Source organism: Lissotriton vulgaris, chromosome 5 (assembly GCF_964263255.1).
Source record: "Lissotriton vulgaris chromosome 5, aLisVul1.2, whole genome shotgun sequence".
Taxonomy (NCBI): domain Eukaryota; kingdom Metazoa; phylum Chordata; class Amphibia; order Caudata; family Salamandridae; genus Lissotriton; species Lissotriton vulgaris.
In genome coordinates, this window is record NC_141693.1 from 1,275,784,562 (window position 1) to 1,275,808,723 (window position 24,162).

General features: G+C 44.4%; 1 protein-coding gene across 2 annotated transcripts in view; it reads right to left on the minus strand.

Annotated features, from left to right (window-relative positions):
- PTPN7 (protein tyrosine phosphatase non-receptor type 7) overlaps positions 1–24,162 on the minus strand; it is a 418,932-nt gene that overhangs the window by 56,597 nt on the left and 338,173 nt on the right. For both annotated transcript variants that reach the window (XM_086923125.1, XM_086923126.1), the window contains 3 exons: positions 7,383–7,493; positions 4,474–4,631; positions 3,218–3,331 (listed from right to left, as the gene is read on the minus strand). In XM_086923125.1, the coding sequence (XP_086779251.1) occupies positions 3,218–3,331; positions 4,474–4,631; positions 7,383–7,493 (383 nt within the window). The remainder of the gene's footprint in view (positions 1–3,217; positions 3,332–4,473; positions 4,632–7,382; positions 7,494–24,162) is intronic.

Here is a 24,162-nt window from a genome sequence, read left to right on the forward strand (position 1 = left end):
AAAGTAATTTCTGATTTCACCATTTTGTCTGCTAGTTGTTGAATATGTTGTTAATGTGCAAATGTGTGTTTGTGCAGGTGTATATATGTTTTATATAATGTAAGCTACCGTGCCGCTTTGCGTACCCCAAAGTTACAGCTCCCTTCCTTGATACATCTTTCTACCTTCATTTCTATGAGTTCACCATCACGTTGTGGCCTCGCCGGTCCTTCATTCAACCCCGCGCTAGACAACCCGCACTCTCCTCGGCCCTCTAGCTCCTTCCATCCTTCGACCTCCTACTTGGCATTGATGGCATGTGTAGTGTTCAGTTGGTCTCAAAGGGCCTGGCCGCAATCAGGCAGGCTTACTGACTGTGCCCAAAAGTCACAACACCAAATATAAAAAGTGAGCCTATTGGTTTTATTAAGGGATGAGCATATTAATATATATACAGATCTATCCTCATTCTCCAAATATCATCATATTTTTTGTAAAACGTATATTTCAGTAATTCATACAATGTAATGATTAATAATAATGATAATTTAAAAAAATGTTTAATACTTTTTAAATAAAATAAACAATGCAAGTCTTTCTTTCAACATAGTTTTTATTATTGCATTTTTGGGCTGAAAAATGTTGAAAAAAAGACTCAGAGACATAGACCATATGAGCAACCACAAAAGGGCCTTGCACTCCAGCTGAAGAGCATAGAGATCCAACAAGAATTGCTTAAAAAAATATAGTAAGTTCTCCTCTGGTCATGGATTTAATGACACAGGAGACTTAATGTTTAATTATTAATGTTGCTGGAGAGCTGCTACATTTCCTGCAGCCCCCACAACATTAAAAATGGCTGAGTCTTACCCCTCTCTATTTTAGGGGCCCCATCAAGCTCACAAAAATAAACACAGAAAAACCCTTGCAGAGCATTAGGGCGAGCTCTTTCAAGGAGCGTAGAATAATAAATGAACGACTCCTGCCGCTCATTTTCTATTCATTTTTGTGTCCCGGTGCCTACTCGGAACGCCTTTTTAAAAATAATTAAAGGGGAGGGGCTGTGTGTCCCACCTCCCGAGACTTTAGAGGGTTTACAGGCTCTGGGGAACCCAAACCATGGGGCTGCTTTCTTTTTTATCATGAGTGGGTGTGTGAACCCCATTCTTGAGCCTTTACAGGCCGAAGGGCTGTATTATTTTTAAAGGGGCAGTGGTGCATGGCCCTCCTCCCTGATGCATTAACGCCTCCGGGGGCACCCACCCCAGGGGACCTTTTTCTATTTTTAGGAGAGGGAGGATCATAACCCCTCCCTGAGCCACTATGGACCAAGTGGGACACCATATACCAGGCCATATTGTCCTTAAAAGGTGGGGGAAATGTGGCCCCCCCACCCCAAGCCACTATGAGCCCCAGGAACCCCATCCCTCGGGGGCTGATTTTTTTGATTGAAATGGGAGTGGGGTGCACAGCCCTCCTCCCGAGCCTTTACGACCTAAAGGACCCCACAGCAATGTTGGGGGCACCGGAGGGAGCACACGGGCCTCCTTAGATCCCCACGTGCACCAATCCTGGGTGCATTGGGTGCTGGCATTACCCCTACCTGGCAGAAGCAAGTGTTTTTGCATTCTTCCGCTAGACTGGAGCGATCTGAGTTTCCGGCCCTCAAGAGTGCAGACAGGGAAGCAGATGTCTGCTCCCAATAGGCAAATACATTCTGGACTAAGAACTAGCTTCCTGACAACTTTGACGTAATTCCGTTCAGTGTTTTGGCCTGTCGCCTTTTTCTAAAATTCCTATAGAAATTGCACATGCATTTTACATTTTGGAGCTCCCTCTTTTTTGTCAGCCACCACTTGACATATCACCCTGAAACTTTCCATGAAGACACTGGGCAAAAAATAGCACTATTTTGAAAAGTTTAGGGAAAATTCGTCAAATGGCACCAATGTTAAGAAGTTATTAACACAACAAAAAAGGCATTTCCTATGAAACCCAGACCTAACTATTACTATTCTTTAGCTATATACATATTGGTTTTTTATTGTAATTTGCATTCTGAATATTTATATATTCCTAGATGGTTGTGGGATATACACTTTTGGTGGGATTTAGGTTAGCAAATTTATATATATGTATTTTTGGGATTCAAGTATTACTCTATATTGTGCCAAATTTTCCTTTGATCAATTTCAGCAACTACTTTAATCATTGGGAGAGATAATATAATTGTGCTGGTAATCACAGTACTTGGATTTGTATTAATTTGTTGAAGAGGCTAAAAATCGATACCTAGTAGTTTACATATGTAGATCACTTTCTGTAGCCTACGTCCAGCATTGTGACGAGGCCCGGGTGAAATTTCTATTACAGCAGCATAATCTCACGTAATTAAATGAATTTCATGTTATGTTTGTTGCTAAAGTATGCTGTTACACCATGTCCTTCAAATACACTCCATATGTGAAAAAACACTATAACAAACACAACAAGAGGCTAATGCTTGTGTTGCTTACACTATTTCGTTTTAGTAAAAATGCCTCTTCATTTTCGAAGCAAACATGAGTAGGACTTTTATGATTAAATATAGTGCCAAATGCAGGTTTTACATTCCGTATAAATCGACATAATTTCTCATATTCTTTCTGAAATTTCACATAATTACGAAAAATCTATTTACATTTATTTCGCACATCCGTAATCGCCAACTTCACTATGTTTGTTGCTCTAACTCCTGCCAACTTCACACATTTATTACATCCAGTGAAAAAATTGTATGTCCGACTAGCTAAATAACAAACTGAACCGAATAAACAACTTTCAACACCAACAATAAATTCCAAGATGAAAATCCAATTTTCTCTTTAACAGTGGAGTAGAGGTCGAAAACCTTACAGCTAGCACCTATATGTAGTTGAAATTATTTACATCTGTCTACCAGGTTTCCATCCTTCTGTCCTTTGAACATACACATTTTCTCTTGATTATTTGTCTTTGTGTGAAACATTATTAATTTACTTTTTGCTGGAATTTTCAGTACCCGCAATATCTATTTTAGTGCAATCCTGCCTGAGCCAAGACCAGCAGCAAATGTATGCCTTTGGAAGATAACCATGTAAGTATTACAGTGAATACCTACGAGACATCCGTATTTCTATGTTTTAAGTTTTGACTACATACAATAATGTGAATCACTGAAAGCAGTAACAACGTGCTTGCTCTGCTCCATGCATCATACCTGTCTAGGCGAAGCTTGCAAACAATTCCCAAGACGTCTACCTCGCCCGTCGTCTTCAACTGCTGGCATCCAATGCTGGTAGCGATGAAGCAGCCCGTCCGACCAATCCCTGCACTGGGTTGAATAAAAGTTATATCCAACCATCATTAAATGGAGAATCCTGAGGTTTACACGTTATTAAAACATTGGAATGTTGGGAGCTCCATTGAAAACAATGGAGTGCTCTGGGCTTATATTGGCTGGTATAAGCCCGGAGCTCCAACATTCCAATGTTTCTTTGTTCACAGCTCTGGCTGTGAACAAAGGTTTCAGGGAGCCTGAGGGGATTCCAATCCCCTCACGCTTCCAAAAGGCTTTGTTTTTTTTGTTAGAACATTCTGTCACTAGAGGACAGAATGTTCTAATAGCCTTATAGCCCTTCGTAGATGGGCTATACTGCTATTAAAGTCCCTCTCCCTTGTTAAAGGCCCTCGCCTTCGGCTCGGGGTCTTTAACGCTGGAGAGGGCCTTTAATAGCCGGTATAGCACTCTACGGCGGGCTATAAGGCTATAATAACTCTGTATTACCAGGGCTTTTAGCCTTAGCAAGCAGAATCTATTGATATGTCATGATTAGACAACCAGTGATTCGTACACCTTTATAACATATCTGAGAATGCTCAGTTGATTATCTAAAGCCACTTAGAATTCACAATAGCAATAAAGATTTGAAGGCTCCCTAAATGTAACCCATCTGATCTCAAATCCTTTTGTTTATATACGCTATCTGTCTCACTATCTTTCACATTTCTTTCAGTTTTAGTTTGATGCATGAGATGCTATTCTACATCACCAAGGCAAGCCTACAGCACTGCCTCTAAGGCTCACGCATGACAGCCAAACCTAACACTAATGCAATGGGATATCTGGGGGCTGCCATCAGGGTGCGCATTGACACTGTCAGCGCACCTCTTGACAGCATCTTTACCCTTGTGCCTGCATCTATAATACGACGCAAAGAGATTGCCCCAATGCAAATGAGGGAACGCCCTTAAAGAGAGCGCCAGTGCTATATGTGGGCCAGCGCTACACGTACTACAGATGGGGCCACACCAGCGTCTGTGGGCCCTTCTGTAATACCAAAGTGCCCTGGTGGTGTGCAAATCTGGCGCAAATGCCTGTTGTACTCTGTAAAATACGGCCCAAGAATCACACATCAAAAACCTCTGTAACTGTACCATACGGCCAGTATGCTACCTCTCTGGCCAGCCTCTTACCTGCAGTGAACAACTACTGGCCCTCTGCCATCTGCCACCTGCGTCCTTTCTTCCACTTCGGCCAACAGTCTCAGCAGTGGCTTGGCACTCTCTGGGGTCTGATGGTCGAGCCACGATGAGTACAGGTAGTGCTTCACATGCCGTCGTTCATCCTGCAGCTGGGCAGAGAAGCAAAGAGAAAGGTGCTACAGTGTAGGTAGCTTAGAAAAGTGAAACGATAGCATTGTTTCCACTTTCTTCACCACTTTGAAACTACTTAAGAATTAAAACATATACATCTCAGTTTAATCTCTCTGATGTATTTCTTCTCTGTTGTGTTCACCATTGTGTGCATTTGGAGCCCTAGAGATGCAACATTTGAGCTTTCACCCAATAATAAGCTGACACTTATACATTGATATATTTTCAGAAAAATTATTTGGGTAGCATAAGTGACCATTTTTCCTGCTAGTGACATGATGGAAAGGTACATCACATAAACTTCAGGCACATGGCCTCACAAGATGAGACATGACACATAATTTGTACCTGACAAATTCAACGGAAGTGAATACACTGCACTAAGCGTAATGTACTATTTACATTTCAGGGTCAGCAAGGAGAAACCTTTTGCAGTTGCTGATGACTCATAAATGACAACTTCTTGTCAGATAATGCTATCATTTTCTTGCTGGTTCCAACAGCTGTGTCAGTGTATACAAATAGTATTGCTTTTCAACTGGTACTAAAAAAACAGATGGTATTTATCAAGTGCCACAGAAAATATTTGGATCAAATAAGGTCACTAAGTTCATAGTAGAGCAGGTCAATCTCATAAATCTTGCTATTTTTTTAAAAACAAAAAAAACAGGAGGTCCGAATCTGCCATTTGCTACCCTTTTCCTCTCATTGGCGCCATTTTCCACTTTATTATTCTAATATTTCAGCTGACATTGAATTGGACTGAAGATCAATTTTGTTTATCTCCCATTTATATATCTTTAAACATTGGACTCTCTGGTCCACATTAGTCTTTATCAAACTACAAGTTTTGACATATTGCTGCTTTTCAGTTAGTACAATTTATATTGATTGATTAAGTCTACCCTGGCTACTGTGCTCCAAGGAAAACCAAAAATATGAGAGGTCTATTCATGAAAGGATTGTGAAGTTCGTAAAGCTAGCACTCCAGTAGTACTTTTTTATTTACTCTTAGGTGCCTTTGTGACTTGCCGCAAAACATCTCAAATGGGAATAAAATTGGAACATTCAATTTTCCTTAACAAATTTTGAAATAGAAAGGACTACACTGTCTTTGCACTTTTACTATCAGGGTGTTGGATGTTTTGGTAGATTCACAAAGAGGTGCAAGAGTACATGAAAGAGTGCCTCTGTAGTAGTACTTCATATACTCATAAATGCTTTGACCTCAAATATAAGGGAAATCCTGTCTACAGGATTAGGCAAGCATGGGAAACTGCCTTAACAACGAGGTTTTTACCTCGTTGTGCCTTTACCACAGATTTTTTAGCACACATTTTTACCACATGCATGCCTTTACAATACATGCCTTTACCATGCATTTAAGGTAAGTTGAAGGGTGTGGGGGTCCCCCTCAAAATACATTGGTTTTATGTATAAAAACAATGCGTGGTAATGACGTGCGCTGTAAAAGCATATTCGTGGTAAAAACATGTGTGGTAAAAAATGCGTGGTAAAGGCCTACAATGTATTTACCTGCATTGTACCATCTTACAACCGACTAACCCTCACATAAATAGGACAGTGATGATAAAGACAATAACTTGGAGCGACAAGGATAACCGGAAAGGAATCAGGGCTTATAAGGTTGCTCATGTTGCCCCTCTTAAACAAAATTTATGGAAGTCGCATTTGACTTATATGTTCAATGCTCCGAGCAATTAAGAAAGGTGAGTATAGAGGATTTACCTAAAGAAAAGTTGAACAGTCTATTTTTGTATAGGTCATGAGAGAGTGCAGTCTAGTTGTTGAATAATAGATGGATGCAATTCAGAGTGTTGTTTACTATGAGGACACCATCCTCAACTATAATAAACTTCTATGTTTTATGAATCCTCTTGTAGTCATTGGCTATATATAGAACCAGAATTAAGAATACCAAATCAACACCAGCACCAATAATAGAACAATAACAACAAAATTCCCTTTTCTTACCTCGATTGCTAGTTCCCTTACAGTGTATTCAGCAAATTACCTCATTGTGACTTTACCACAGATTCTTTAGCACACATATTTTTACCACGTGCATGCCTTTACAATACATGCCTCTACCATGCATTTAAGGTAAGTTGAAGGGTGTGGGGTCCCACCCCCAAATACATTGTTTTTATGTATAAAAACAATGTGTGGTAATGACATGCATTGTAAAAGCATATTCGTGGTAAAAACGTGTGGTAAAAATGTGTGTTAAAGGCATACGATGTATTTACCTGCGTTGTACCATCGTACAACTGACTAACCCTCACATAAATAGGACAGTGATGATAAAGACAATAACTTGGAGTGACTACGATAACCGGAAAGGAATCAGGGCTTAAAAGGTTGCTCATGTTGCCCCTCTTAAATAAAATTTATGGAGGCCACATTTGACTTATATGTACAATGCTCTGAGCAATCAAGAAAGGTGAGTATAGAGGATTTTTGTAAAGAAAAGTTGATTAGTCTAGTCTTGTATAGGTTATGAGAGAGTGCGGTCTAGTTGTTGAATAACAGATGGATGCAATTCAGAGTGTTGTTTACTATGAGGACAACATCCTCGACTATACTAAACTTCCATGTTTTTCGAATCCTCTAGTAGTCATTGGCTATATACAGAACCAGAATTAAGAATACCAAAACAACACCAGCACCAATAATAGAACAATAACAACAACCTTCCCTTTTCTTACCTCAATTGCTAGTTCCCTGACAGTGTATTCAGAAAATTCTTGCACATCTTGGATATGAATTTTGTACCGCCCATAGGTTTCTTCTTTTTCGGGCCAATAGTGGAAGCATTTCTGAAAGAAAGATAATACAATTTATTTTTGTTTATATTGTCATTGGCTCATTGTGCTCAAGAAAGGTAACTGCATAATACTTCACCATCAAATGCTATGAGGAAACCTCTCTTATCCGGCCTAGCCTGACCATTTATAACTGAGCGCAATCTGCTCATTTTAAATGTATCTGCCACAAACTTAGGGACGGATTATGAGTTTGTAAATGTAAATGTAGTTGAGCTTATATGTAGTTGAGCTTATATAGCGCACAGCTACCCGCAGTGGGTGTCCCGGCGCTTGCTTAGGGAACCCGTCCTGATATTCCCCTGGGTGATAGCCCCAGCGGGTATCCACAAGGTGAAAGTCAGGCATCCCGCCGCGAGGGGCCGTTGTGGAGATTAAGCAAGCTATTGCCCAGAGTCGCAGAGTGTGAACCCATGAGTCGAGAAGGCACCGGAGCGAGAATTATCGAGTCCGTGGAATATTTAGCCCAAGACCCGCCGAGGCGGGGAATTGAACCCTGGTCCAGGACCGATCTCAGCTTCCGGGTCTGCCGCCTCTAACCCCTGAGCCACACTTCTCCAGTGTGTGAAAGTGGATGCCAAGCCAGTCGCCCGCTTCTGCACTGCCAGACCTGTGTGCGCCAGACTACAAGTTTCCTTGTGTATGGCAGGCTTTTTTTGGTGGTCCCACAACTGTGCCTCTAAAAATGTGCACCACAATGGAAATGCCCCAAAAAGTTCTTGCACGGCATGGACTATAAAGTCCATGCCGTGCAGGAGCTGGGGTGCATGCATGCAGGGGGCACATGTTGTGCCCCTGCATGCATTCCCATGCGAGTGGACAACAGGAGGCCCTGTGTTTCAGGAGCGCAAGCCTTTTCATGGAGTAAAGACATCCATGACACCGCTGGCAGTCCTGAAACTAGCAATATGTATGGCGGTGCCGCAGCGGCACTACCAGCATATTACTGAGGCCCTGACCGCCGCGCCATGGCCAGGGAATTGCATTTCCCTGGTGGCTCCGGTGGTGCAATGGCAGCCCGACTGCCAAAGTTGTGATATGGTGGTCCGGCCACCACTGTAGCAGTGGCTGGACCTCCACCGCTGTGTCCTCACGAGTCTGGTGGTCCTCAGACTGCCAGACTCTTAATTAGGCCCTTAGTGTGTTAAGCTACAGTGTTGACACCTAACCTATACAAGTGTTCTTCTCACTACACAACATTTAGAGACTTAGGTTTTAAAGGTTCATTGACACCAAAAGTCTCTAGAAAGCAGTGAATTAACATAGGCCCCAACAGCATGGGATGGCACTTAGCTCTAGGGGGCCCCCTGAGAACAGAACTCTGGCCTGAGAGCTCCTAAATGACTACAGAGGGGGGCTTCCATGTTCTTTGCAGGGGGCCCCTCAACTTTTGTTACGCCACTGCTGGGCAGGGTATTCAACCGCAATATCGAGTTTTAAATATCGTCCCGCCAAAATATTGTACCTAGAATATCAACAATCCTAATCTCATTATGATAAGTGATAGAGCGTGATAGTGCTCTAAAATTTTTGGGGTGCATCACAATCACAGATAGTCCACATCCGTATATATACTTGTGTTGTATTAATGTGTGATTATTAGAATTGTGTAACCCTTGCTATGTTGCAGTTGCCGAATGAAGAGTGTATGTACAATAGAATGCATTTTAGTTCAATTGTGCACCAAGATGAAGATTGCACGAAGAAATAATGAGAACTGCTTAACGGATCACTGAAATAATATCGACTGACAAAATATCGACTTGCCAAAATATCGTGGACAAAATATCGACAGTCAAAATATCGAGTTTGTATCTACAAACAGGTAAGTACAAAAATATCGAGTACAAAATATCTTTAACAAAAATATAGATGTAAAAAATATCGACTTTATTAAAAACAGTGTTAAATTAAATTAATATTAAATTGTAATTACTAAAATATACTTAAAACGACTTAAATTAAATTATAATAATAAAATAATAAATGAAAATAATAAAAATAATTTTTTAAAATCTTATTTGTTGACCCTGAACCCTAAAAATACCCCTTTACCCAAAAACCCAAAACTGACCCTGAACCCTAAAAATACCCCTTTACCCAAAAACCCAAAACTGACCCTGAACCCTAAAAATACCCCTTTACCCATGACCTGAAAACTGACCCTGAACCCTAAAAATACCCCTTTACCCATGAACTGAAAACTGACCCTGAACCCTAAAAATACCCCTTTACCCATGAACTGAAAACTGACCCTGAACCCTAAAAATACCCCTTTACCCATGACCTGAAAACTGACCCTGAACCCTAAAAATACCCCTTTACCCATGACCTGAAAACTGACCCTGAACCCTAAAAATACCCCTTTACCCATGACCTGAAAACTGACCCTGAACCCTAAAAATACCCCTTTACCCATGACGTGAAAACTGACCCTGAACCCTAAAAATACCCCTTTACCCATGAACTGAAAACTGACCCTGAACCCTAAAAATACCCCTTTACCCATGAACTGAAAACTGACCCTGAACCCTAAAAATACCCCTTTACCCATGAACTGAAAACTGACCCTGAACCCTAAAAATGCTCCTTTACCCAAAATTTATCAATATTATTTAATTACCAATTAATTATTAATTAACAATAACAATAAAGTAAATATATTAGAACATTAGGTGTAATTATTTTAATAATTAATATTATTTTTTCAAAATTAATTACTTAAAAATAACACAAAATTATATATATAAAAAATGTACTCTAATTAATGTAATTAACTAATTACAATTAATTAATTAACAATTATTTACTAATACAAAATATATTCAAAATTATATTAATTAATTAACTAATTAATATTAATTAATTATCAATTAATTATTAATTAAAAATATTAACAAACATATATTAATTAAGTAATTATTATTAAATTACTTCCCACCCTATTCCCCTATAAACCCACAACCCGCTACAGAATTACATTACGCAATTATTATCAAAACAAAATTCATGTAATAAAATATTTTATAACATTAATACACACTATTCACACATATTATTACATTAAAATACACTATAAAATATTATATATTATTAAAAAATCGATATTTTTGCTATCTATATTTTATACAGTCGATATTACTTCACTTACCTGAAAAACGATATTTTTGTAGTCGATATTATGTCCAGTCGATATTTTGTCCAGTCTATATTTAAAACTCGATATTATGTCCAGTCGATATTTTGGAGTCGATATTTTGTCTCTATACCCTGCTTAACGTGTAATAATTGTAGATGTTGTAGTGTGAAGCCTTATTAACTCGAGTGTATAATTTGACGTGTATAGGCCTAAATGAAATGTTCACTTTGAAATATGAAAGGCCTATTCAGTTATTCTTATGTTGGCCAAACTGTGCAGGACCGGAAAATGTATTTCCCCTGGTGTGCTCTCGCATTTAGAAGTAGTCAGCGATTTTCATGTGTATGCAAGGAAGTTCTGTTCTCATGTTTCAGTTGCAGGTGGAAGCAGCTGCCTTTGTTAGTTAGAACTAACCCCTTTTGCTTTAGGAGTTAGGCGTGGAGGAGAAGCGCAACAATGTAAGCAATGAATCGATAATTGGGAGCCTGTGTTCTTTCTCACTGAAGAGGCCTGAGAACCAAGGTCAACAGTGTGCACATGAAGATGACGGTGGAAAACTACCTAGGAGAGGCGTCCATTAGTATGAGGTGATCTGTGGGCGGGTTCTACATTTTTGCATTTTGTATTAGGGAAAAAAGCCCAGAGGGAGGAGAGGCAGAAGGAGAAAGAGAGTGGTTCAGAGAGGTACAGAGAGACATGATGAGTTAGGAGTCACAGGATTGATTTGGGAAGAGTATCTTAGAACAAACTCATTAGCTTTAGACATTTGGATTCCATTGTGAATGCGCTTCTTAGGAAGTCTTCACAAGCTGACAACTTTTACTGACTTTGCCTGGGAAATGCTAAGTAGGGATGTCACCTTGGAGACAGTGTAGGGATAGTCAAATGTTTTTTACCCATAGAGACAGATGAAGTCTAACTTAAATGTTGGAGCAGTCCTTGCTTGCGTTTTGTTTTGAGTTGTTTATTCTCTTCATGATCCACCGGAGCAGATTAATCCGTAGATTTGGTTTTGTATTAGTTCCTATGAATTTCTACACCCTTGTATTGAGGTGCTTGTATATTCAGTTGTTTTTGGCGTTGTGATAAATCCCCTAACTGAAGTTGGAGTCTGTGATCCTTGAGTCCTGAATACTTTTGGAAAGTTAATTGCAGTAATGTGCTATTTCTCCCCTTTACACTTCTCAGCAGGTCAAAATAGATATCGACCTGAGGTTCCTTGTTACATTTTCTGCAGTGGAACCCAGCCTTATCATAAGTATATATAGAGAAACATAGATGTACTATTCTTAAAATCACATGTAAGTGACTGTACATATAGAGAAAGGGTAAAAATATATGGAGTTACGAATATTAAATCAATACCTATATATACTTACTGTCTGATATTGTGTAGTTGATATTTTAATAAGAGTCATCAACGCCCCATTCGACCTGAAGATCCTTGGTAAATTTTCTGCAGTGGAACCCAGCCTTATCAGTTGGTAGCAAGAGGATGGCTACCTCTGTAGTAAGGGGAGAGTTAGGGAAAGGTTAGGAAAACCCCATAGAGCCGAAGAGATGGTTGCCCAGAAAATCGAGAGAGTACACAGACGGAGAGTGAAGGTGCGGCGGAAGCAGCAGTTCTCGGAGGAGTGAGTCTGAGTAGGGATGTTGTTAGATTGCGGTGATGATTTGATTGTGTGATGTTTTGAGGAGTTGGAAAGAGAGTTGAGTTATTGTGGATTCGGGCTGTGAAATTCGCTAATTGCGATTCGCAAATTGAGATTGTCTTCCCATTCATTCCAATGGGTCTCTAGGCCCATAGGAATGAATGGGGAGGTATTCCTTAATAGCAACTCGCAATTTGCGAGTCGCAATTAAGGAATTCTAAGCAATCGCTATTTTTTTAATTCATTAATAGCGAATCAGTATTTTTCGCTATTAAGGAATCGCAAAATGGGTTCTTGATGTATCTGGAGGTAAGTAATTTATAAAAATACAAAACACCAAATCTTTACGATAATATCACATGGTGTTACGAAACCTTATAACAAGCTTTAAAAAGGTGGACACATCCAAGATAATATATTCATTTTCCAGCATTTGTACTTTAAGAAAAGCTATTTTACATTGCCTTAAATTCCAACTTTTTAAAATGGGCAACAAAAACTTTTTCTCAGGAATAACATAATATTTACAAAATAAAGTGCAGTGCATCGTGGTTAATCTGGAAATGTACTCGCATGAACATAACGGATCGAGTATTGACCAGCTATTAATTTCAGGAAATGTAAGCATCCTATAGAAAGAGCTGTAGCGAAAACAGGCCAAGAGCATGCGTGTAAAACCACTCTCTTCCAGTATTAAATAAGGTTGTAAGCCTGGGCAGGTGGACATCAGCTGATTTGCCATGACCGATTTATTTTCTTTCTCAATGAGCCATCGCTTGTTTTCCAAATAATTCATACAATGTGTCTTAAGGATTTTTCTAGGGACACTTTCCAGACTACTTGGATGATAAAAATATTCTGGGTGTCCAATCTCACATGACAAACTTTTTATATAATTAATCCAAGGCAGGTTGGCTACCCCATCCAATTTAAGGCAATCCAATATTACATCCCTGTTGAAACCCGCCTCTGACTACACCCATATCTTGTGCCGTAAAAGCAAGGGAGTGATTTTTATGATGTCAGAAATATAAGCTATACCAAGTTCCTTATGGCAACAATAGGTTGAGGTCGAAAAGGGGACTGCCAGGAATTAGCGCAGAAAGGTGTTTTCATGATGTTGAATTTGGTCCGTGGGTTCTACGCCCCATATGCTGGCCTCATATCGACCTGTGGAAATACATTTAGCCTTATAAATTGCCATTAACTCTGGAACAGGTCTCCCACTTAATTGTTTCGAAAAATTACAGCCCCTCTAGCTCTCGAGAAGATCAGGCTTCTACTATTCATGGCCGCTTTTCACGAGCCCTTCCTATAAAATGTTATGCCTAGATAGGAAAATTTTTCCCTGCTAGCGACTTTCTTATTTTCAATAAAGATATCACAGGTCTTTCTAGATTTTGTCCCACAACTCATATTATAGGTCTTAGTAATGTTCACCAGCGGAGGCTGGTCTTAAGGAGCGGAGGGGGCGTTGCCCTACCAGCATCGGGGAAAGGGAGAGAAGGATAAACACCATTGAGCAGCTTTGAAAGAAGTGCTCACTGTTTGGTGCTCCCCCGAGAAACTATGTAAAATATTTTTTGGTGCGCAAAGGCTTCCTGCAGGCTGCACATGTGTAAGCAAGGCAGCGCTGGGCCGGGCGATGACTATTCCTCACTCGCGAGGCACAAGCGAGGCGGTGGGAACATCAGCTTTGTGGGAGTGTCTGCATAAAGCTGCAGTGTATGGATTTACAATGGGGCGTTTATGAAATGGCCCAGGGTGCGGTCAGTAAATCTTCATTCACAATAATGGGAATGGGCAGTGCTGGCATACAGTGCGGGGGTGGTAACAATTGCTGGCACTCCTTTCGAAGTTTCACCTCCGTAAATTAATAAGCTTCCTAATTGGTTAAGGCAAGCTTGGGGGCATGACGTATGCATGAGCTTGGCAGCACGTATTTCCGGGACACTACACGAATCAAGTTGTTGTAAAAAGAAATGCGCCTGCAGCCGTAAAATCAAAAGAGCGCACACCAGGTTTGTTTTTCTAGTAACAGAGACCTGAATAGGGGCTGGGGTGGGGATGGGGGAGGCTGCCATTAATTGTGCCATTAATTGTGACAAATGTGTTGAGTCTTTCCTGCGGGCCGTAGTGATATAAACCTTCCGTTCGTCTTTAGATAAAATAGTGTAAAAGCGTGTCTTTTAAAATTAAGATTGTTGTGTTATGCAAATAATGCACATTACAGGTTACCCCCTTTGGCTGTCTTAGTTGCAAATCCCACGAACAGATGCCAGCTCATCCTTTCTCCAGCTGAAGCCGAGCCGTTGTCCCGGTTGGTTCTGTCCTTTCCAGTTTCCCCCCAGGAAGCGTAGGGGGACAGTTAATATGAGCCCTTGCGCAGTCTTGGTGCCATGAGAACAGCATTTGTAGACGCAGGTCAACAAACAGAACCAAAGTGTGTGGAAAAAGGTAGGGCTATGACCTTTTTCAAGATTTGCCCGGCACTAACCGCCTTTGTACCATTCAAATTACCAAGCAATGAGGCAGGCGCCGGAGACCAGAAGGCAGGAAACAGAAGTTTTATTCCGACGGAGCAGAACACATCAGATCAGACAACAAGGTATCGCCTCGAGGTGCTCTAACAGCCTCTCGGAGGCCTGGCCTCTTATACACTGGTTTATGGCATGTGACCTTTCTTTATTACAATCAGAACATTGTGAAGTAAGGAAAAAGACATCCCCGTAATCCTCGTGTCAATCCCACCCCCATATACCTCCACAATAGAGGTCCTCAACCTGCTGATAAGAGTAGGGGGTCATCACGCAGCTGAGTATTTCGCCGAGTCTTAGGATGTGTGCGCCTGATCATATCCCAGGGGGTGGGGAGGTCTTGATCAATAGAGGGTCCTTTGAAGAAGATCGACTTCATACAATAAGGGGCAGTAAATGATATCTCCCGGCTTAGGCGATGGCCTCGGACCTGTGTGGACAGCTGGACACGGGGGAAGGGGTCATCAAAGGAGTGGTATTCATGCCGCGTGGACAATCGAGCGCAGAGGGAAGGCTTGTCAACAGAGGGGCATTCATGGAAGGAGAGGAGGTGTTGGTCAGGCGCAGGCGTGACTCCCAAGGACAGGGTCATGCAGAAGGGTTATGCTCATGAGAGGGAGGGAGGGGGAGCCAGGGTGCGCGGAGGATGCTTGCTGGGTGAGAGGGGCGCGCTGGCGATCGATCGTGGACAGGGAGACCAAGATACCTAAAATGGCTGTCGTGCACGTCGTACGTGGGTGACAAGCTGGCGCAGATGATGTTTAGCTCGCAAACTAAAATTCCACAGTCCTCCCTTTTAACATGTCTCGCCAACTTGTCAGTTTGGATTTATCCCCATAAGGCCACGTATTTCTACTTCGTAGAGGGGACTCATGTGCTCAGTTCGGAAGTCCAAAGTCTTTGGGCACATACAGTTAGAAACGAAGCTGCACAAGGAGGGTAGACATTGAATACCCAAGCAACACCCACATAATATCACAACAGGTATCAGTACGAAGGAAAACAACCTCCAACCCCAGTTCCTCAAAGTGTCCCAAAACCAGCTCCCAAGCGACCATCCTTCCTGCTCTTGGTGAACCTCTGAGGAAAGTCTGTGGAGGTGTTCAATGGCTTTATAGACTGAAGGCGAGTTATCTGGCACGTAGGTGCAGCAGCTAGATCCGATGATGCGGCATGCTCCTCCTCGGTCGGCTAGGACCACGTCTAGGACAAGGCGGTTTTGAAGGGTCACAAGGCGGACCGCCTGAAGCTCCGCCGTGTTGTTGGCGAGGATGCCAGCCGTGATGTTGATCGTTGTTTCTACTGCCTGGGTCAGGTGTCGGATAGCGCGGCTGTTTGCCATTGGGCCCCACAGAGGAACAAGTCCCTTTGCTGCATCTAGGAACTGGGCTCCAGTGGAGTCGGCTTGTCCGATGTCACCTGCACGCCTCTGCCGGTGATGGTTGGCAGGGGCTACATATGTGGGTGGAAGAACGAAGGCAATGTAACAGATACCCTTCCAACCTTTCGGGAGCCAGGTGTAAGCTTTGGTGCCACACACAAAGTACATATTTGGAGAAGCAACAAAGGAAGGGGAATCAACTGAGTTCAATGTTCTGGTGATTCGGCAGGAACTGTGACCCACCAGCTGTGTTCCCTGGCCTTCGAGACACACAAGACCTGTGACATTGATGACTGAAAGAGCCACAGTCAGAGTGGCGGTAGTTTGTTTCTGCAGATGAGAGAACGTGGATCTAGCTGGATTGTGGAGTACCTGTACTTCGACTCGTTCTTTGGCTGGAATGTCTTTAAGGAAGGCGGCGCCTGTGAGCGCAGGACACAGGGGAGCAGAGGTCTTTCCGGTTTTGTTCAGCCAGAACCCAGAGTAGAAGTGCGACACTGTCTGGCTGGAAGTGGCGTTGTCCTTGTGGCTCTCTTGCATGAGGATCAACCAGGCGAGGCAGGAGCCGTGAACTGAGAAAGGAGAAGGGATGAAGGGGATGGAGTGTCCAGTGGCATGCGGGAGCAACCCGCAGATCCAGCAGTTCGTAGCATTTGCAGCAAGGTTGTGTTGGTGCAACAGTTGCACGAAGGAATTGTTCCAGAATTCCCTGCGCCTTTCTCGGAGCTGAGGCGACAGAGAGATTAGGTGATGCTCTTTCAGGGGTGTTGGTTGTGCAGTAGGTAGCAATGCCTCATGTGCCGGTGTGCTTTCCTCCAGAATCCAGAAGGAGGTCATGAGGAGGAGGCAGAAGAGGAAGACAATAAAGAGGGCGATTGTCTTTGATTTGTGCAAATTGTCAGTCTTTGGGTTTCTATAGTGGGTATTTCCTGTTGCTTCCATCATCTTCTTATCTGGCGCTTCCATCACCTTCAAGGGGCTCGGTAGCGGGCAGAACCACAGACTTCGTTTAACTTCTCTCCCGGCAACCCTTGGTTGTGCTTAGGTCACCGTTCTGAGATTCAACTTAGTCCGTGGCCTACTTAGCCGAAGCTCCCTCCTTTCGACGCAGGAAATACCCTTCTCTGGATGGCACAGTGGGATCAGAGAATTTTGCAAGTTCGAGTGCCTCAGTATCGGGATAACAGTTCAATGTCGGTCGGTCTTTGTTCAGGAGCTCTTCTTGGGTGCTGACGTTTTCTGTCGTGGCCAGGTTTGCAGAGACCTTCCGGCAGTGATGCGCGTGCAGCCAGTGCCTCTTCCCCTCCACTCGAAGCGCCGTCCGTGTGGTAATCAGCACTTGCCAGGGGCCCGTCCACCGGGGTTCCAGACTCTTGGTCCGTTGGAAATTTCGTATTAGAACGAAATCTCCCGGTTGGATGTCGTGGCCGGGGCCCCTGGAAGCATCGGGGATGGCCTGCTGCACCTGTTGATGAATGACAGACAACGTTTTAGTTAACTTGCACAAATAATCAGATAGTAGGACGTCCGGGACGTCATGAATGGAGGTTGGCTTGGGAGCAGTCCAGAGGTTCATCGGTCGCCCGAATACAACCTCGTAGGGGGTCAAATGGTGTTTGGTGGGGGTAGAGCGCATCGATAGCAGGGCCAAAGGGAGAGCGTCTGGCCATTTAAGTCCGGTGGTTGCCACTATTTTTGACAATTTCAACTTCAGTGTGGCATTATGGCGTTCCACCAGGCCAGCGGATTGGGGGTGGAAGACTGCGTGAAATCGCTGTTTCACCCCCAATCCTTTTAGGATTAGTTGGATAACCTCAGCTATGAAGTGGGGGCCATTGTCGCTCCACAAAATTCGACACAGGCCATAGCGAGGGAAGAATTCTTTCAGTAGTACTTTGGCAGTTGTCATGGCAGTGTTGTCACGGGTTGGATAGGCCTCTACCCATTTGCTGAAGGCACATACGATGACTAGTACATACTTCAAGCTTCGGCATCTCTCTAGTTGGATGTAGTCCATCTGAAGGACCTCAAGGGGTGATTGGGGGTCCCAAACCCTCCCCGGGGTACCACAGTTCCTTTCCCGGGGTTGTGTTGCAGACAGATAAGGCACTGCTGGACTAGGCGTCTGGCTGAGTCGGGGATTTTGTCGTTGTGCCAGACTTTGGAAATGAGTTCGATCATGGGTGCAGATCCTATGTGTGCGGGGGAATGTGCCATCGTCAGTATGGGGATCAGATATGAGTCAGGCAGCAACCATCTGTTGGCATCCTTTGTTCGCCAGCAGCCCTCATCATCCTTCAAACCCACCCCTGCCCATTTAATCAGTTCGTGAGGGGTGCTGGCCGACTGGATGTCTCTGATCATTTCCCTTGTGTCAGTCCATTTCTCTGCTTGTGACCTGGTCACATACATGCGTGTCACCGTCCTATTCTCAGCTGTGGTTCATGCAGTGATGTCGGCCAGTGCATTCCCTTGTCCGACTAAGTCTGTCACCCTTTTGTGTGCCTGACATTTGATCACCGCTAATCATTTGGGGAGGAGAACTGCTTCAATCAGGGCGGAGACTAGATCTCCGTGGAGGATAGGGGTGCCGTGGGACGTCAGGAATCCCCTCTCCCTCCACAGGAGTCCAAAATGGTGGACCACCCCGAAGGCATACTGGCTGTCTGTATATACGTTCGCGGTGGTCCCTGTGGCTATGATGCATGCTCGTGTGAGGGCTATCAGCTCTGCTGCCTGGGCAGATCGTTGTGTGATGCAGGCTGTCTCAACTACTGTTCGGGCTGTCGTTACTGCATAGGCAGCTGAAGTGGTGCCATCTGGGAGTTTGATGCAGGAGCCATCTACCCATAGCTCTCCATCAGGGTCTGTAAAAGCAGTGTCTCGGAGGTCAACTCTACTCCTAGTTTGTTCGTCCGTGAGGGTCACACAGTCGTGTATGGGAGGAACGTCGGGGTCATTTTCAGGCAGGGGCAGTAATGTGGCAGGGTTCAGAGTCGTGCATCGCTTTAGTGTGATGTGGGGTGCAAGTAGCGTCAATTCGTACCCTGTTAGTCGTGCGCTAGTCAAATGTTGTGTCTTGGTTTGGTTCAGAAGGGTGTCGACAGCATGGGGTACTAACACGGTGAGGGAGTTTGAAAGTACTATTCCTTCGCTCTGGCGGATAGAGACAGCAGCGGCAGCTACTGCTCGAAGGCAGGCAGGCAAAGCTCTGGCTACAGGATCAAGAGTGGCGGAGAAGTAGGCACAAGGGCGCTGCTTAGGACCAATTGATTGAGTTAGGACAGACAATGCACACCCCTCACTTTCGTGGGTGAAGAGGGAGAAGGGTTTGGAGTAATCCGGGGTTCCTAGGACGGGTGCTGAACAGAGTGCATTTCGTAATTCACAAAAGGATGCTTGACACTCAGGGGTCCAAGGGAGCGGGAAGGAGGCATCTTTGGTTAATAGGGCAAGTAGGGGTTTTACAATGAGGCTGAAGTTAGGTAACCACTGTCTGCAAAAAGAGGTTAGGCCAACCAAAGAGCGGACTTGCTTTTGTGTTTTTGGGATGGGGGTGTCTAGGATGGTTTGGATTCGGTCGGGTGTAAGTTTCCTCCCTTCTTTGGACAGGAGATGGCCTAGGTAAGTCACTTGTGGCTGGCAGAACTGTAACTTCTTTTTGGAAACTTTATGGCCATTTTCTGCAAGAAAGTGTAGGAGTTGGACAGTGGCTGTTATTGCAAGTGGGGTGGTGTCTGCCGCCAAAAGGATATCATCGACATATTGGATCAACACCACTCCATCTGGTAGCTGGAAGGCATCCAGCTGTCTTTTGAGGGCCTGGCTGTAAATGCTGGGACTTTCAGTGTACCCCTGGGGAGCTCTACAAAATCGGTACGAGCGTGATTTTAAAGTGAAGCCGAAGAGATAATGGCTGTCTGGATGGATGGGGATAGAGAAAAATGCATTCTTGAGGTCGATACCAGTGAAGGTGGTGGCAGTGGACGGGATGAGGGTCAGAATGGTGGTGATATCGGAGACTAAAGGGTATTGGGGTACAACCACTTTGTTAATTTCTCGCAGGTCGATGATGAAGCGGTATGCTTTCTCATCTCCTTCGCCTTGCTTCTTAACAATAGGTAGGATTGGGCTGTTGCAGACGTTGCTAACCACCTCTTCAACCACTCCCGCATTCACCAGAGATTGAATGATCGCTACCAGTGCCTTCTCGCCTTCGGGAGATATCCGATATTGTGGGAGTTTCGGGAGCATAGCGTCCTGTCTTACGGTTATATGAATGGGGTCAATCATCATTCGTCCCACATCAGAGTCATTTTTGGCCCATAGGTACGGAGGCAGGGTATCAAGCAAGGACAGGTCAGCATCAGTTATGGGGCACATGTGTCGTGCAGGGCAAGATTTAGGCATGTCTGGGTTGTCGTACAGGATGACTCGGATCCCATCTGGGGAACACCTAATGGTAGCTCAGAAATGTTTCAGTTAGTCAATGCCCATGATGGCGTCAGGGGAGTTGGAGGAGAGCAGAAATGTCGCGTCAGTGGTGTTGTTTTCTAGGTCAAAGGTGATAGGTACGGACAGGGGGTTAGTGGAGGGCGTCCCATCGAAACCTATCGATGTAATGTGTGAGCCAGACAAGGGTGCCCTTGGAATCAGTCGTTTCGATAACACACTACGTGTCGCTCCAGTGTCTACCAAAAATGGAGACTCTGTGCCCAGGACCTTAGCAGTGACGTAAGGACCTTGCTGGTCAACACAGAGCTCGACTGGATCCCTCCCTTGCCCCTGGCAGTCCTATGCAAAATCAGGGGCATTCTCACCATCGGACAGTTGATATTGGTTCTGTCGGGGGCGGTCAAATGTGTTCAATCTCCCTGATCTGTCATTGTTGGTGTCGTTTGTGTGCCCTCGTCCTTGTACTCTATTTCTCGGACCACCTGCCACATCCCTGGGGTCCCTATTTCTATTCATCTCTAGCAGAACCGGACACTGGGATTTCCAATGGCCGAGTCCTTTGCAGAAGGCGCATTGGTCATTGCTAATGTCTCTACGTCCAGTGTGGGGTGTTGGGGTGTGATCTTTAGGGGGTGGATTTCTGGGGGTGGTCGATTGGTAGTTCCCCCTTTGGTGTTCCCGTCCTACCGCTATACCTTGTATCTGGGCTATCATCACCCTTTCTTTTAAATCTTTCTTCTTTTTCTCGGACGCCCTATCATTCTCATTCTTTTGGTGCTCGTAATACTGAGCCATCTGAAGGATAGCTGCGGGTTTGGAGGCCCCCCAACTACTCTCACTCGTCTGCAGTTTTTGGGAGACCTCTTGTGATAGGCCCTTTACATAATTTTGTACAAACAGGTGCTGTCCGGTTGCGGTGGTCATGTCTTGGCCACTGTAGTCGGAGAACACTGTCTCGAATCGGGAGAAGTATTCTGACACATCTTCCTGGGGTTTCTGTCGACAGGCCGTGACTATCGACCAATCTATCTTTCTCTCTGGGATCAGTGTCTTTAACTTCCGAACTAATTTGTCTGGGAGTTCTAGTATGTCCTTTACTGGTTTCCCTCCAGGCTCTCGCTGTCTATCTAGTTTACCGAGTTGGTCCCAGGTATGTCCAAACAGATCCGTGTGGTCAGCCTTCCGGATTTGCTTCCACACGTCAGCTGGCAGGCATAACCCGAAGAACAAGTCAATGTCCGCTAAAGTCATTATCGTCGAACCCAAGGCTGTGCCTAATTCGGTATAGAATGCTGTCGGGTTCTTTCCTAAATCGGGCAGAGTTTGTTTAAAGGTTAGGATATCTTGTCGGTCCCATGGTTGGTAAACCCAATTGTACACAACCCTCCCTTTTGCATCTGCATGATTAATATCATCGCTTGTTCCCTGGCCACGTGGCGGGATCCAGTAAGGGGCCGCCTCTCTGATGGGCATCATAGTATTGGCTATTTCTACTGAGGTCGTTTCAGGGACTGTAACCTTGGCTTCTGGTTTTTGTTCCGTGAGGTGGCGGAAGACCTCAAGCATCTGCATGAAGAGCTCCGTCGCCTCACATTCAGTCCCATCTCCAACATCAATCTTCCTATACAGCGTTGTTAGTTTAGCGGGGCCCTTACTTTGATACCTATCCTCATATGCGTTCAGGGTGTGGTAGCTGAATCGCAAAATGAAATGCCGTCTGTGGCTGTCGGCATGTGAATTATATATGTTCATTGTGTATTCTTCGCTCTCCCTTCGTTCTACTAATGTCTTTGCTATTTTGTCGATCCCATCCCGCTCATCTTTGCTCAACCTATTTGGTCTGGCTGGTGGTTGTTTGCTAGCCTCGGGGTCGTCTGACGATGTTGTTAATGTGGCTGGTGCGGAGGCCGTGAGGGCTGGTGCACTAGCACAAAGGTCACTTTCGCTCGCTCTCGGGGCTAGCAAGCTTTGTTGGCAGGGGGCATATGGAGGGGGCATGTAGATGATCGGGGGACCTAGCAGTAACTCATCGTTCGCCCGTTGTTTGGAGGGCAATTCAGGGTAGAGCGCAGAGGGGGTCCTAACAGGACATTGACCTGTCGACCCTGATTCTTGGTTTTGTGCAGCTTCTTTTCTTTCTTCTATTTCTTCTTCTAGTTGCTTAGCGGCTAGGTGGGCTGCCTTTCGTAATTCTTTCCCTATTTTTGCTTCTTCCCTTTTCTTTCGTTGTTCCGTTTCTTTGCGCCACATGCCTATACTATCGAGCATAGTGGGCGTGGTCTTATTTTTCTGGAGCGCTATTTCCAATGTTTTTATTTTATTTTCATCAAAGGAACCTATCAGTGGCCACTGACTTTCAGGGTTCTTCTTTGTATATTTATGCCATAGCTTAGTATAAGCTATAGCGACTAGTCCATGCTTAGTGAACATGTCCTTATTAGGGGTGCCTTCCAGTGGAGCTGGATGGTTCATCTCTAATAAGCGGTCCGGGCTGTACAGGCTACCAATCAGTGGGGAGAAGATAGGCATGACGGGTTACAACGGGGACAAAGGTCTGCACTACCTATCTTATCACGGCGGACAAAGACTAGACAGAATATTTCTATTCTACGTTGTTTGTAGGCCGTGAATACCTCAAAAGAACCAATACCGAACACTTAATGTACGGTCAATCAAACAATCAATGGGGAGAATAAGTGGGTACGGCGTGTTAAAGTTTTGCGTTACCCACTCTTTCTCTACCTGCAAAGAGAGACCTTGTTCTTCCCTGTTTGCAGACAAAGAATCTCCAGACAACAATCCACGAACGACAGTTCGGGAAAACAGTGGGGGAGGAAGATAGGCACGACGGATTACAATGGGGACAAAAGTCTGCGTTACCTATCCTTCACTGCTTGCAAAGAGAGAGCCTGTTGTTTTCTCCGTTTGCAGACGGTGAATCTCCAGAGGTATCAACAAAGCGTAATACTAGTATTATCCAAACCAAACAATCATTTCTCAGTATGTCGTGTTTACACGACCTTACCCGGACCGCATGGACGGTTTCCTGTCTTCTGAATCCAGCGCCCGATCGTCCTCTCTTCTTCGTGATGTTCGTGGCACTCCTGATGGTTCCCAGTCAGGACCGTAGATCACTCGAGAGAGGTCTGTTCGGAACTAGTGAAGGTCGGATGATCGGCTGTCAGACGAGGGTCTATCGGACACGAGCTCTCCCGATCGTTGCAGTCGTTCACTCTGTCGTCGGGACCTCTCCCACTGGATCCACGTGTCGCTGATGGGCCCCACGCTTTGGGACGCCAATTGTGGAAAAAGGTAGGGCTATGACCTTTTTCAAGATTTGCCCGGCTCTAACCGCCTTTGTACCATTCAAATTACCAAGCAATGAGGCAGGCGCCGGAGACCAGAAGGCAGGAAACAGAAGTTTTATTCCGACGGAGCAGAACACATCAGATCAGACAACAAGGTATCGTCTCGAGGTGCTCTAACAGCCTCTCGGAGG